Genomic DNA, 16,557 nt, shown 5'->3' on the forward strand with positions numbered 1-16,557 from the left:
CCCAAACCCTTTCCTGATACTTTTCCAGCTACTGTCTCCTTTCCTTTAGCACTTAAAATCTTCCAATAGTCATCTATACTTGTGTCCTTTACTTCCTTGTAGCTCATTCCCTTTATTTCTTTACAAATGCCTTTTCCTTCCCTTCACCTCTGCATTAAAACACCAATGATTCCCTTAACCTTCCAATTACTGAGACCCAAAGGTCATCCCTATTCCTTGAATTCTCCGCAGCATCTGGAACTTTCAGGGCAATGCACTGTTCTCAGCCATGTTTGATAAATTTCTCCTTTAAATTCTCCTTTCCTTCTCGCCCTTGATGGAGCTTCCTTAGAGTCACAGATAGATTACTGATGTGTCAAAATGTTGATACCTCATCCTTGGGGCAGCCAGGTGGGGCCTGAACCTGCCAAAGTCCCTGGCGCTGGTTACTTCCAGCTTCTATCAGTCTCTCCTCCTTGTACTCCAAGGTGCTTTGCAAGTATTTTCTAATTGTGAATGACGTTAAAATGCTGAAAAGCACTGCCCCCTAAAGACATACTTCCTCTGGGCTTTACCCGGTCTTCTTTTCCCTGCCCTCTGTGCATTATTTCTTTTAACTTGACCATGCTTAAAAGTCACCAGAGGTACTCATTAAAATGCAGATTCCTGAGACATACGCCCAGGGATTTTTGATTCAGGATATCTGGAGCATGGCCCAGTCATCTGCATTTCAGCAAGCATTTCAAGTAACCCTAATGCAGATGTTCCAAGGACCTCAAGTGAATAAACACTATAATCTGTCCTCTTCAACCACTTTATCAGGGACTCTAGTTCAATTTCTGCTTGTTTTGATGCAAATGGTCTCCATTTATTTAACAAATATATACTGAATACCTATGTAGAAGGCCCCAGGCAGTGGGTATAGAGCCCTGACTTTTGGAGGGCTAAAATCAATTTCAACTTCCTATTGGCCAGGAAGTTGTAATACTTTTTGAAGTACTCAGAGTATAAATTACAATGATAAAGCAATTATTGAACATTTGCCCATTTCTATCCAAATAAGTCTGTGTTTACTGAAGTATAGTTGATTTACAGTATTATATTAGTTTCAGGTATACAACATAATGATTCAAGATATTTATAGACTATACTCCATTTAAAGTGATTATAAAATACTGGCTATATTCCCCACGTTGTCCAATATATCCTTGAGGCTTATTTATTTTATACATAGTAGTCTGTACCTCTTAATCCCCTCTCCCCACCTCTCTTGCCCCTCCCCTGTGCCCTCTCCCCACTGGTAACCACTAGTTTGTTCTCTATATCTATGAGTCTGTTTCTGTTTTGTGATAGTCTTTCATTTGTTTATTTTTTAGATTCCACATTTAATGATAGCATACAGTATTTGTCTTTCTCTGTCTGACTTATTTCACTAAGCATAATACCCTCCAGGTCCATTCATGTTGTTGCAAATGGCAAAATTTAATTCTTTTTTTATGGCTGAGTACTATTCCATTATATATATACCACATCATCTTTATTCATTCATCTGTTGATGGACACTTAGGTTTCTTCCATGTCTTTATTATAAATAATGCTGCTACGAACACTGGCATACATGTATCTTTTCAAATTAGTGTTTTCATTTTCTTTGGATATATACCCAGGAGTGGAATTGCTGGATCATATGGTAGTTCTATTTTTAGTTTTTTGAGGAAACTTCGTACTGTTTTCCACAGTGGCTACACAAATTTACATTCCCACTGACAGTGTACTAGGGTTCCCTTTACTACATATCCTTGCCAACATTTGTTATTTGTGATCTTTTTGATGACAGCCATTCTGACAAATGTGAGGTGATATCTCATTGTGGTTTTGACTTGCATTTCTCTGGTGATTAGTGGGATGTTGAACATCTTTTCATGTAGCTGTTGGCCATCTTTATGCCCATCCAGTGAATTTTTTTCCTAAAAATACTGCAGTTTTCACTTCTAGAATTTCTATTTGTTTGTTTTTGTTTTATAATTTCTCTTCCTCCATTGAGATTTCATATCTTTTCATTCATTGTAAACATATTTTCCTTTACATCATTGAGCAAAATTATAATAATTGCTTTAAAATCCTTCTTGGTTAATTCCAACATCTGGATCAGTTTGGGATCAATCTCTATTGATTATCTTTTCTCTGGAGAATGGGTCGCATTTTATCCTGTTTTTTGTTTTTTTTTTTGTCAAATAATTTTGGATTGTATCTGTAAATTGTGGCTATTATGTTTGGGAGCTGTGTATCTGTTATATTCAGGAGTAGTGTGGGTTGCTGTTGTTGTTTTAAGCAGGAAATTATTCTGGCTGGCCTTAATATTAAAATTCTGTCTCTTGAGTGGCAGCTCAATTCTCAATTTAGTTTTTATCCTTGGCTGAACTGCTTTATGTCTCTCCCACATATACAAGGTGTAAGGCTCAAATGGAGACTTGTGCAGAATTTATTAACAGTTCTTAGAGATCACCCTCTCTGATTCTCTCCCCTTTTGGGACTTCACTCCTCATTTTCCTGTGACTGTGGCTGCACTGAACTTTGAGCCTGGTTCTTAGGCCAGCCTGTTTCAAGTCTTCTATCAGAGTTTTAGCCACCCCTACATAGCACAGATCAAGCTTACCCATAGGCTACCATTGCTTTCCCTTCTTCCAACTGTTGAGTCACCTGCAGTGTATGTCTGATTTTGGTCATTTTCCAGTACCTTCTCCAGAAAGTTGTTTTTGTGTTTTATTCTGGCATTATACTGTTATCTGAAGGAGAGTTGGTACAACCGGAGCTTTCTTGGCTATGCTAGAAATGAAGGTCTCCTGAAGATATTAATCTCACATTCTATAGTCTTTTTTGTTTCATTAGTTTTGTTTCCTTAAATGTTCGTTCTTCTGTTTGGTTAGTGTAGCTTCTGTCTTTCATGATGTTAGTTTTCCTCAAATGTTTGCAGTTATTTACATATTTTGAACAAGATAAAGAAATAAATGGATGAAGGGACGTGAATGGTTAAAAGTATTTTAAGTGAGTTTATAGATCTGAGTTAGAGGGAGAAGCTGGAATGTGTGCTTAGTCCTACAGTTTGGTTTAGTATTTGAGATTTCCTGTTTTAACCTCCTCCCCAAACCCTTTCAATCCAAGGCCTAATAGACTACTCTCTCTTTCTTCTATCAAATTAGCTTCTCTAGCTTTTTACAATTTTATTTTTACTGTGGTAAGAACATTTCCTATGAAACCTACCCTCCTAAGAAAATTTTAAGTGTACAATACGGTATTGTTAACTACAGGCACAATGTTATACAGCAGATCTCTAGATATTACAATTTTCTTTTTCCTTCGTTCCTGAGACACAGCACAGCAAAGGAGTACCTTGGGAGCAATAATTTATCCTTCTAAAAAGGAAATGAGGGGAGGGTAGTGTGACTGTAGACTTTAATCCTCCCCATCATGTATAGTTATTTACACTTACCTGCTTTAAAATAGCAACACAAACGAGAAAAAGACGTTGGGGTTGGAAGAGAGCTACAGATTGGGGGAAGGGGAAGAGGATATAAAAGACAGATTGGCATTCAATCCATTTCAACTTCCTTTCAATGTGCCCTTTTATACTGCAGAAGTTCAAAAGGTAAAATTTAATTTCCTACACCCCACTGCAGCTAAGATTCTGGATTTAGGTTCTGCCAATTATGGACAATGGACAACTGGAAGGTAGAGGTGTGGGAGAGTCTGTATGTACTATTACTTCTGTTTGTTGGTAAACATGATCACAGAGCTACATAGTTTTTCTGTAGCAGTATTAGCAACTCAGAGTGTCTCATCACTAGAGCTTTATGGGTAATGGGGGACAGGAAGTGAAATCCATTTCGCTGATACGGTTGCTATCAGGTACACAATGGCTTTGGAGTTAGGAGTAGCAGCAGCTTCCCAATTTAGTGATTTCCTAACTTGGGAAGTGGCAGTTGCTTCCCCAGTGGTCTGGATGTGATGTGACTTTGAGGGTCATTCTTGAAAGTTCAACCTAGAGTCTGTTTCTTCAGCCATCACAGTGATTCTCTAAGCCAATTAATGCCCTGTAATAAATCATTTTCTGCTTCAAGTTGCTAGAGTAAATTTGTTTTCCACATTCGAATGTCAACATAGGTGGGAAGGTTTACTCCTTTTATTTTCATCAGCCTTAATCCCATTGAAGCATGTCTGAACAGTACTGTTTCAACTATTTTATCATTTTTCTTTTATGTACTCCTCAATATTTTTTTTCTACTTTCTTTTCTTCCCCTTGAAGGGAAGGCATAGGTTACCATTATTGGGAGTCAAGGGGAAATTTTTTTTTTAATTTAAGTTAAAAATAAAGTCTTGCTATTTGTGTTAGCCCTCTTCATAAAACAAAGACTTTTGAAAATAAAATAACATACAGAAAATATTATTTGTCTTTTCTGCCCAATTAGAAGCTTCTTGAGGAAAGGGGACACATCTCTCTTGCTCCCTCTACTGTACAAAATTATCTGGCCCACAGATGTTTCTGGACTGACTGATGGAACAATAACCAAAAAAGGATAGGAAAAGAGCCATTGAAGACTTTTCAGCACTTTAAAAGCATTCAAATGGAATATAATGCCACCTTTGAAAGTGCAAGGCAGATATTTACGTATTGATATAGAAGGATTAGCAAGATATGTAGTACACCTCCATTTATATTAAAAATATTCATGTACATATGCTTATAAATGTATAGAATATATCCCTAGGAGGCTATGCAGCAAACTGGTCATAGGGGTTGCATTCTGAGAGGGTGGCTAGATGGTTGAGGGCCAAAGGTGAGAGAGTCTTTTTTTGTCTTAAATTATTTTATTGAAGTATAGCACATATAGAATAGTGCACAGATCAATCACAACTGTACAGCTCAATGAGTTTTCCCATTTTTAAATGTACAGTTTAGTGTTAATTATATTTGCTTTGTTGTGAGGAGGGGTCTTTTAATTATGTACTCTTCTGTACCTTTTTGAGTTTTTGCCATAAGCATGTATTACACATTCCAAAAACACATTTTTGAAAATGTAAAGCATCTTGATACTTTATAAAATAAGGTATTAACTGCTGGATGTTGGATGTCATTAAATTTTAAGAGATTTTCCTCATTTTTTAAAGTCTCACAGTGCATGTGTAAACATGGAAAATTGAAATGGGATAAAAGTTCTACAATTCCAAATCCAATGTAAATGTTCAGTTCAGACTGTATAAATGTGGTTTTTTTCCCCCTAATAGTAATAAAGCTTATTTCTTGGCAACTCCCACTAAAATGCTGTAAAATAAAGTATACCAATTTATTTCTGTGAAAACCCTAAAGCTTGTCAAATTTCGGTATTCATGGTAAGATGTTACTAAGTTTTATGCTTCAATAAATTAATATTTCCCATCTGTTTTCAGTTAGGCATTAGTTTTAATTATATGCTAAGACAGAACTTTACTCCAAAAAGTATTATGTAGTTCTGAAGTCTTATTGCCTTAATTCGACTTGAACATAATTTCTGAAAATTGAATGTAGAAATTTATGTCGAATGTTTCAAATGTTTAAATTGATTCTACAATAACTGGTGTAAAGGTGAATGTTTTGTTTTTTTTTAATTAATTTTTTTAAATTTTATTTATTTTTTTGGCTGCATTGGGTCTTCATTGCTGCACGCGGACTTTCTCTAGTTGCGGTGAGCAGGGACTACTCTTCATTGTGGTGCGTGGGCTTCTCATTGCGGTGGCTTCTCTTGTTGCGGAGCACGGGCTCTAGGCGCGCGGGCTTCAGTAGTTGTGGCACGTGGGCTCAGTAGTTGTGGCTCGCGGGCTCTAGAGCACAGGCTCAGTAGTTGTGGCACACAGGCTTAGTTGCTCCGCAGCATGTGGGATCTTCCCAGACCAGGGCTCAAACCCGTGTCCCCTGCATTGGCAGGCGGATTCTTAACCACTGCACCACCAGGGAAGTCCCAAGGTGAGTGTTTTTAAGTTGTCTAAAGGATTTCCAGCAATTAAAATCTAGTCTTCTACTCAGAAAGCAGTGCCATTTCCCAGGTACATTTGATGATATTACAAAGTATTAAAATAAAAAATAAAAAGATGAGTATTCTCTAAATAAATCTAACAGGGAGGCTGTTTATGAGAGTGTTTCCTGACTGTTTTGTTCTACAGATCTGTTTACTCTTGTGCAGTATCAATTGTTTTAGAGGAAACTCGTTAAGCAGAGAAAGAAATATATTTACGAATGACAAATAGCAGGTCCTCTGCATACCTGACCAACACGATAAGTTTCAACCACCCCTGCATTAGGACCACTGCTGGTCTGGATGATTGATCCGTATTCTAAAAAACTGTAACATGTCAGTACTCTTACTTCTTCATTTGTTCTCCTACTGTCACTCCCTTGTCCTTTACATACCAATCCACTTGCGGACATTGCCCTGACTACTTTCCAGCCTCCTTCCTGCTGACAAATTTTATGCAAAGTCATAAAAGGAAAGTGCTCTCCAGTGTGTGCAGGTTGAGGATGCTCTTAGTGTAACAGAACACAAAAATTTCAACAGGAGTCCAAAAATTAAACTGTTCTTAACCAAATTAGTAACCGAATCTCTGAGAATGAAGAGTCTCTTTAGTTGAACGTTCAGTATTAACTACAGAAATGTACTAAATTCATTTAGGAAATAGGATAAAATGAAGACACTAGAGCATTAGGTTTATTTAGAGATTATTCATATTTCATTCTTTCCAACTAAAAACAGACTCTAACATATTACGAATAATCAAGTAAAGACATTATACATACAATGAAGAAAATATCATAAATAATTTTCCCATGAATTCTTATAGAATTTTTAGTTTTGGATTTTTGTCTTATTAATAGGAGTGATGGGCACGGAAAATTTAACAGACTGCTATTCCTAGACCTGCCACCTGTTAAAAGTTTGAGAATCACTATTTTAGCAGAATTATAGGCAACTAGCACTATGCGGAAGTTGTGACAATTTAAAAATTAAATGGATCAATGGCACACAATGAGACTAGAGGGCAGAAATAGAGTTTTATGCTTTCCCAAATCAAGACGTGAAGATTAAAAGTTAGTTTACAATTAAGGAATCAGAATTAGGTGTATGTATCTCCCTAATTTTTACTTAAAGAGACAGAGTTTCAAGTAGTTCTAAGACCAATAAACGAGTTGTCTAAGAAATAATTTCTAGTTTTTACCTAAAAAACCAGACTATTCCTAAATATTTCATATCTAGATGATACTCAATGCCAGATGATACCAAGAAGTTGGAATTATTGTTAATTTTGTTAGATGTAAATATGGTATTGTGTTGATGTAAGAATACAACAGTATTTTTCAGAGATGTGTTTGGAAATATGTATGAATAAGATGACAAGAAGTCTGGAATTTGGTTTAAAACACTTTGGGGACTTCCCTGGTGGTGCAGTGGTTAAGAATCCGCCTGACAATGCAGGGGACATGGGTTCGAGCCCTGGTCCGGGAGGATCCCACATGCCGTGGAGCAGCTAAGCCCGTGCACCACAACTACTGAGCCTGTGCTTTGGAGCCCGTGAGCCACAACTACTGAACCCACGTGCCACAACTACTGAAGCCCGCACGCCTAGAGCCCGTGCTCCACAACAAGAGAAGCCACTGCAATGAGAAGTCCATGGCCGCAACGAAGACCCAATGCAGCCAAAAATAAATAAATAAATAAATTTATAAAAAAGAAAACAAAACACTTTGGAGACAGCAGCAGTGATAGAGATGGGTAAAGCAGGTGTAAATTTTGAAATTCTGGGCGAGGGGTATGCAGTATTGTTATACTGTTACACTTTAGTAGTATATATTCAAAATGTTTCATAAAAATCTTTAAAGAATAAAAAAGAAATAGAACTACGTAGAGTTAAAGGATTTCGTACCATCTGATGTTTTTAAAATGGATGATTCAAAAAAGAGTCATTTTGCTGAGATCTCTATACTCACTGGACGTTTAGAGCTTAGAATATGGGTACAAGTATGAAGATTAAAATGTTCATTCTAATTAATATGCAGTTACTTAAGAAAACCAGTCAACTTTCCCTTTAGATACGTGGATGACATTCAACTGCATGAAGAAAGATACTTCAGGGAATACTAGTTTTGCTCAGTGAATAAATGAGTATTAAATAGCTATTATTTTCCTATAGAAACATAACATTCAGTAAGATTTATTTTTCTGATTGCATTATAATTGGGTTAAAAATGCAGCAACTAAATGTGGCTCATTTAAAATGTTGCCCAGGTTTCTCTTTATTTAAATAGGAGTAGGTATATTTATACATAGAGCAAATGCTAAAAAAAATCTTAATTTTGGGGCTTCCCTGGTGGCGCAGTGGTTGAGAATCTGCCTGCCAATGCAGGGGACACGGGTTCGAGCCCTGGTCTGGGAAGATTCCCACATGTTGCGGAGCGACTAGGCCCGTGAGCCACAATTACTGAGCCTGCGCATCTGGAGCCTGTGCTCCGCAACAAGAGAGGCCGCGATAGTGAGAGGCCCGCGCACCGCGATGAAGAGTGGCCCCCACTTGCCTCAATTATAGAAAGCCCTCGCACAGAAACGAAGACCCAACACAGCCATAAATAAATAAATAAATACATACATACATAAAAAAATTTTTTTTAAATCTTAATTTTTTTATTGACATGCTTGTCGGAAAAAGCATTAAGACAAAAGTGGGCTCACAGTCTGGCTTTTGCACCTGTCTGAACCATTCAGGAAGAAACCCGGCTGGACCCTGAAGTGAGTTCAACTCATGTCTACCCAAAACAGCAGCTGCTTGGAAATAGGACTTTAAGATTTCTCCTGTTCAAGCTTGAATTTTTGTTTTTTTTTTAACAAAGGGAAAATCTCTTGTGGTAGCAAGAAGTTATTTTAATATTTTAAAAATTAATCTAATAGAGTTTGTTTTCTCCGGTAGGAAGAGTTTTTATATTTTTCTACTTATTCATATTGTTCTCTTTTGAAAATTAATGTTTTGGGACTTCCCTGGTGGTCCAGCGGTTAAGACTCCATGCTCCCAATGCAGGTGGCCCAGGTTCGATTCCTGGTCAGGGAACTAGATCCCGCAGGCAGCAACTAAAGATTCCGCATGCTGCAACTAAAGATCCCGCAGGCCATAACAAAGATCCCGCATGCTGCAACTAAGACCTGGTGCCGCCAAATAAATAAATAAATAAATATTTTTTAAAAAAGAAAGAAAATTAATGTTTCAGTTTTCTAGGAAAATAAACTAGAAATATGATGACACTTTACAAAGCTAATACCCTATAAATTGGTCATACTGTGTACATAAACTGGTCTAAAGTAATAACTTGAAATGTGGTTAAAGATTTATATGAAAAATATTCTTTGTACATCCACAGGATGCAATATTTTGCATCCACTAAATTCATGCTTTAAAGAATACCTAAAGACTAGGGAAATGCTTATGGTATATGTTGAGGAAAAACACAGTATATTTATCTTTATAAATTTATTTATTTTCTTTATTTATTTTTGGCTGCATTGGGTCTTTGTTGCTGCGCGGGCTTTCTCTAGCTGCGGTGAGCAGGGGCTACTCTTCGTTGCGGTGCGCAGGCTTCTCATTGCGGTGGCTTCTCTTGTTGCGGAGCACAGGCTCTAGGCGCGTGGGCTCAATAGTTGTGGCGCAGGGGCTTAGTTGCTCCGCGGCATGTGGGAGCTTCCCCTACCAGGGCTCGAACCCATGTCCCCTGCATTGGCAGGCAGATTCTTAACCACTGCACCACCAGGGAAGCCAAAACAGTATATTTATAACCATAAAGTTTGGTTCCAATTTTGGAGAAAAAAATTCATATATGGAAAATAGAAACGAAATACACCAAAATAATGATAGTAGCTAAAATCTTGGGTTGCATGATTTCCTTTACCAAATTTTCTACAGTCTTCAGATTTTCCATGAGAATGCATTTTCATTTAAATGAGGAAAAATTTACTTATACTATTATGATGGCCATACTACTTCTTTCAGCATTGTTGACACAAACCACAATCAAACAGAATGAAATTTGGCACCAAACATATGTTTTCTACTCCATTATATTTACCTATCAGAAGCTAGGAAAAATTGTTGCCCCTCCCCCCACAAAAAAATCTTAACTCCTAGATTGATTCTGGGTCTCTTGGGATAACCTCAACATAAAAGTGTTTTTTTTTTTAAGGGCTGGTAATGTTTCACTTCAGAATAAGTTTTTTTTTTTCCAAGATTCTCTCAAATATATATGTTGTATATATATATATATAATAAATATATATATATATATATATATATACATGTAATATATATATTTTACCAGAATTACAATTTTACTGGCCTGTACAAGAATATAGATATTTGTGCTTCTAAGTAAAAAAGCAGTACACTATTCTTTATTACACAAGGGTCTTAGATAACTAAGATGATAACTAGATGATAACTTAGATAACTTAGATAACTAATGGCAGTCCCATTCATCAAGGGAAATTCCTTCCTTCCATTATACATGGTAGTGGCATAAGCAGATTGCTATGGGTCTTTGATCACAAAAAAATGTTTCCTAGTCTCAGTAAGGTGTATGGGTCCATAAAGAAAATAGATCAGATGATATATTTTTGACACTAGAAATAATGCATACAACCTTCATAAGAGAATCTTTTAGGGCATGGACCAAGACTTCTACAAATTTATAACAAAGTCCATGGGGCTGGGCATATAGTAGAAAACTAAGAAATACTTGAAGAATGAATTACATTTTCATAGGCAATTTTATTTGCCTACTGTTTAGAAGCACAGTTTAAAATGGTGGTGTAGAGATGTAGGAATGACTATGGCTCCTTCCCATCCTGTAGGTACTCCCCTACTTCTGTGTGAATGCTTACAAAGTCATTGATAGAACTAAGCATTATGATATGATCAGATGGTACCACATGGCATTCTTTGACTATGTCATAATTGTGTTGTGCTCCTTGGCTCCTAACTCAATAGTTCGTACTTAACGAGCCAAAGAATGCCCCGAATGAACAGTCTAGTGTATTTAATGAGGTGATTTTGTTTTATTTTCTGCCGTGGCAATATTCTCAATCAAGAAAATATCAGTCAATGCCTGTCTTGTATGTGTAATACATTCACTTTCAACTCAGTAAATAGGTCAAAGCAGTGTCCTCTGACTACCTCCAAAGTGCAAAATAAATAAATTTTTAAAAATTAAAAATAGAGTTTATAGATATGTAAATTTTAGCCCCTGATGAGAGTGAGGAGACAGAAAAAGTAACATCCTAAGAATATATGCAGGGTTTCTTTAACCAAAGACTGGTCATCACGATATGGGGCCCACATGAAGAGTTTGGGTGGCTTAAAGAAATGCTAACAATTTACAACGAAAAATAAGGCTGATTTGCCTTATTAAAGGCTGTTTAATGTCTAACAGCTGATAAGTGGTAACATAGCTATTCTTTGTAGACTTGCACGATCAGAATTTCATTTCTGTAGCTCAGAAGATTCGAAGTTCATGTTTCTGTATAAAGCAGAAGTTTCTAGATTGTACTAAATATATGTAAACTTTTACATTTAATAATCAATGTTTTTTAGGGTGTAGGATAGATGCCAAAACCATTTTATTCTCAAATTAATTTTTCTGTCCATACTGGCATGTTTCTATTCTTAAGAAAATGCAAACGGGAGGAGAAAGTAGTATTCTTGAGAGAAAACTGCATGCCAGGAAGTGCTAGCTTTTAGCCTTTGTGTTTTTAACCAAATTACAAGTATTATTTGTTTAAAAAGGTGTATGTGAATGTATACTGTGAGGCAATTTTCACTGAAATAACTTGAGCTCTGAAACATATTATAACACCAAAAATGTCCCAAATATATAATAAAACAACGAACTTTAAAATATCACTTTTGAAGTTTCCCTTTAATTTTCTGATGAAACATTTAATATGTGCTATTATAGGAAGGTAAACATTAAAAATGAATATATTTGAATTCAAAACTAGATTTTGTCTTTTACTCAAATCTCTTAAGTGTTTGACAATTTGACACTGTATTTTACTAGTCTCAATTTATTTAATAATTCTAATTTCATATCCAAGAAGTATATACTTTTTGTCTGCCCACTTTTAATTAGTAAATTAGTAGAGTGTGCTTATTATTAATATCCCTGATTCTGAACTAATGAATTATTTAGAAAATGGTAGTATTTAAATTAGAAAGTGCCAACATCGACAATGGCACCTGTTGAAAGCAAATACATATCTTCCTCTACTTGTGATGGGGTTACATCCTGATAAACCCATCGTAAGGTGAAAATAACTGTAAGTCGAAAATGCGTTTAATACACCTCATCTACCAAACATCATAGCTTAGCCTAGTGTACCTTAAACGTGCTCAGAACACTTACGTTAGCCTGCAGTTGGGCAAAACTATCAAACACAAAGCCTATTTTATAATAAAGTATTGAATACCTCGTGTAATTTATTGAATACTGTACTAAAAGTGAAAAACAGAATGGTTGTCAGTGATGCGTTGTTCACTCTCGTGATCGTGGCTGACAGAGCTGAGGCTCACTGCCCCTGCCACTGCCTACCTTGTGACAGTATTGTACCACGTGTCGCTAGCCGGGAAAAGACTGAAATTCAAAATTCAAAGTATGGTTTCTACTGAATGTGTATTGTTTTCTCACCATGGTAAAGTTGAAAAATCTTAAGTGGAACCATCGTAAATTGGGGACCATCTGTAACTACTTTCAGCAATCCAGCAATCAACTAAATACCACATTAACTACAAGACAGAGTAAAAGACACCAGATTGTCACTAAACAATATCTCTTGAATACTTTCTACATGTCAGACATTAAAATAGCCACTAGGGAACCCAATGACCAGACACATAATGTTAGCAATAGGGATAATATTTATATAAAAGATGGTGGGTATGGAACCCTTCTGTGTTCCTTAAGGTCAGTGGATGATTTAATAAGGAGTCTGTCACCTTTATCAATTCCTTATGCTTGACTTATATTAAGTAGTGGATTCCCATTTTGTTTGCGGTTCGGGTAAAAGGGGTGGGTCAAATGACACATTACTTGAAATAAATATAAACTCACATTCTCTTTCTCCCTTGTCTCCCCTAATTATGTTTATTCTCTATATTGTTAATTGTGGAGCAAAGAAATTATAAGTCAGTTTTATAAAGTTAATTAATTTTATCCCAGATTTCTAAGATATGGCTGCCTGCATTTGAAGAAGGCTACAGAAAATGATGACTGAAAAACCTACTGACATGTAACTGATGGTCCTATCCATCCTAAGCCCAGGGGAAGAGTGTTCTTTGATGTATGCCTACTATTTGTGGTCTGTTACTATTTCTGACCCTGACTCTTGGGTTCATTGCCTTTGCTCAGAAAGCGTCACCGAAGAGTTTAAATTACACTTTTGCTAGATGTTTTAAAGAAGGTACTAATTATACATTCATGGTTTAGCTTAGTTCATTGCTCTTTTGATATAATCAAAGACAATACAACTCAAAAGTTGTCTGTCATAATCTTCTTAACTGTCGCCCATTGTACTGATATCACAATTACATAAGACCCACTTCAACAGCTCAACTAATCTAAGGATATATTTAGTCCCTACTCTCAGAGGCTTTTAAAAGAGCAAATCATAATACAAAATTTGAAATCTGTTAAAATGACACTGGTCATAAACGTCCCAACTGCTCCTAAACAAGTTAAAACAGCATGATAAATTTGCTGGAGTCCATACACCCCTTAATTATAATGAATAATCTTTAGAATAAAATATTAATCATTTAATTTTTTCTAAATTAATCATTTCGTCTTTCTACTGTTAATTTTCTTTCAGTTATTACTCTTATGTTACTTGGTTTTAATATAGTACTAATACATTTAAGCCAATACAATATTTTTCTTTAAAAACAAACAAAAAAATCGAAGTAGTAAACTGTTAACATTTTAACTTTTTTAAAAGATAGTCCCCAAGTTGCATAGATAGAGAATTTAAGTGATCAAAATAAATTAGGACAGCAAGTCAAAATTCAAACTGGCAAAACACTTGGGTAAAAAAGTAACACAAATCTTCCTGTTTTAGGGATCACTAGATTGTGTTATTACTTTTATATAATCGACAGAGGAAGAACTAAAGAAAAAACAAGACACAGCAAAAACCAGAAAATTAGATCATAATGAAACAACTAATTTCTGGATGCCTTCGTCTTAAGGCATCATATTATTTAACTCGGAACCATTCACCGGGTTGGCACTTGTTTACCTGAGGTGTTCAGCGCACCTCTCTCTGCTTCCCTGTCCTATTTGTACTTTTGACAGAAAGAGGAGTCTCTCTCCAAACAAGGCTAGCTTTGTAACAAAGCAAGCAAAGGAAACAAACAGGGCACCTGGCAATATCCAACCACTTCCAGGGAGAGACAGCAAAACTCTCCAAGTGCTCTTATAAGCACGTATTATGGAAAATACTGTTTTAAAAAAAAGTTTCCTTTTTCGAATACTTATTAAACATTCCCTGCCCCTCATTTGGAATAGAAGCAGGTGTGGAAAGGGTCCTGTAAGTACAATTCTCTGCAGAAGTTCCACCGAGAGGGCAGTTACCGTCGTCACCTGCAAAGCCTCTGCGGCTGCGAAGGCGGGACTCCCAACACCAGAAGCACAGGGGTTGGGGGGCGGGAAGTATCTGAAGTCTGGCCAAGTTGAGAGCAGCCGGCACACGGGTTTGTTGGGCGGGGAAGCCTGCACAGACCTCCCCCCACCTCACGCCCGGTAAATTTCTCTCCCCTCCTTCCCACGTCCCGAAATCCTCCTCTCCTCTCCCTCACACGCCCCTATATCTTCTCCGTTCCCTCTCACGCCCCCCAAGTCTTCCTCTCCCTCAAGTTGCCTCCTGGAGTCACTCGAATTCCCTCTCGCCCTCTTTGGAGTTTTAACTGACTCTTTTCCCTTAAGATAGCTCCGCTCAAGATCCCCGAGTTCCCGCGCGACCGCCGGCTCCCGGCCCGCCGACACTCACGAGAAGAAGGGATCATCCTCAAAGCTGCTGCTCAGCATCCCGAACATCCTGGCTCTGTTTCGGGCGGCGGCGTTTGCGGACAGATTGGAAAACGATGTAATGCCGCGGCCGCGACCCGAGCCAGCCGGTCCAGCACTGTCAACGCTTGTCTCCCAGTCGCTAAGGCCGTGCCCGTCGGGAAAGGCGGTGCTTGACGCGGAGCTGCTTTCCCATTGGACGCTGGTCCCATAACGTCACAAAGATGAGGCGGGGAAACAATGTGCCGCTGCCATGGCAACCGCCATCAACACAGGAGACTGGAAGTTTGGCCACGCGCCAGCCAGGCAACCCATCGTGAAGCCTCCGGTAGCACGAGATAGCTTGTTCTCTGGGCTGCAGGAACACAAAAATCAGTCTACCCCCTGTGTGACCTTGGGCAAATCCCCCTCGGCCTCGAAACCCAAGTCTCTTTTCGGGAAAATGGAGATGGGTCAAGATTTAGGCTAAATGGCATCCAAAGACCCATTCACCGGCCACATTTTGTGATCCACAGCAGAGTCCTATATCCGAAACTCTCTGTGGTGGTTGGTCGGACGCTGTGAACAAATAATAAGAAAAGATATGCAAAAAGTTTTTGAGTACAGTTAGTAAATAGTGTACCCAGTACTTGAGGGAAATGGGATGAGGCCTCTCAGATTTCAACAAACAATATTTGCCTTTTGTGAGCCTGAACTGAAAGCAGTGTTTCCCAGAGTGGGAAATGCTTAAGTTTTACGAAGACATGTTATTTAAAAATAAGATGAGAACTTTGCTTTCTTCCATCCTCTTTCCAGTCCCTATTTCAAGAAGCAAGTCTCACTTTGATGCTGGTATGTCTTTAACACCTTCTCCAGCATTCCTTAACAGAGTAGGACTCAGGCACAAGGCCTGCAGCAAACAGCCATAGCCAACTAAAATGCCATTACTGTATATTTTTCCTTTAATTATATTTATATCTGAGCCATCTGTTTATGGCAAGTGAAACTGGTTTTAAATTTAAAGCAGTAACTAGTTTTTAAACACTTAAGTGAAAAAGTGAGCTAATTTAAGGAAACAGTACAGGTGGGATTTGGATATGTTGGGGGCTAGGGGGAGGGCATCATGACAGTGGTTCTCACATTATTGAACTTTGGAAAACACTGTCCTGTGAACTTGCAGGACCCTAGAGAAAGGTGGAGAAGAAGAAAGAAAGAACATTAAAGAAAGAGAAGAACAATTGAGTCTAAGAAGAGAGAAAATGCACCTTGCACGTCCATCCTTAATTAAGTGGGCTCCCCAGCCTCTCTAGAAGGCTGTCATGTGGAGACAGAGTGTTAGCCATGGCTCCACAGGGCCTCCTGGGATTGGGCCAGAGAAGTGGCACTCTGCCAGAGTGAAGAAGCGTGCAGGGCCTGATTTGGAGGTGGCAGGAGTACTCAGGGTTATTTTGGGAGCCAGAAATTTAATCCTTTGGACC

At 37.8% G+C, this 16,557-nt stretch overlaps 1 protein-coding gene and 1 non-coding gene across 2 annotated transcripts in view; one reads left to right on the forward strand and one right to left on the reverse strand.

Annotated features, from left to right (window-relative positions):
- MLF1 (myeloid leukemia factor 1) overlaps positions 1-15,247 on the reverse strand; it is a 35,747-nt gene extending 20,500 nt beyond the window's left edge. The window contains exon 1 of the mRNA XM_059921833.1: positions 15,084-15,247. Within this exon, the coding sequence (XP_059777816.1) occupies positions 15,084-15,130 (47 nt within the window). The 5' untranslated portion in view covers positions 15,131-15,247. The remainder of the gene's footprint in view (positions 1-15,083) is intronic.
- TRNAW-CCA (transfer RNA tryptophan (anticodon CCA)) lies at positions 9,033-9,105 on the forward strand. The gene has a single exon. It is a non-coding gene; the product is annotated as a tRNA-Trp (tRNA).
- Positions 15,248-16,557: the final 1,310 nt, after the last annotated feature.

The sequence above is a fragment of the Balaenoptera ricei genome, chromosome 4, assembly GCF_028023285.1.
Source record: "Balaenoptera ricei isolate mBalRic1 chromosome 4, mBalRic1.hap2, whole genome shotgun sequence".
Classification (NCBI taxonomy): domain Eukaryota; kingdom Metazoa; phylum Chordata; class Mammalia; order Artiodactyla; family Balaenopteridae; genus Balaenoptera; species Balaenoptera ricei.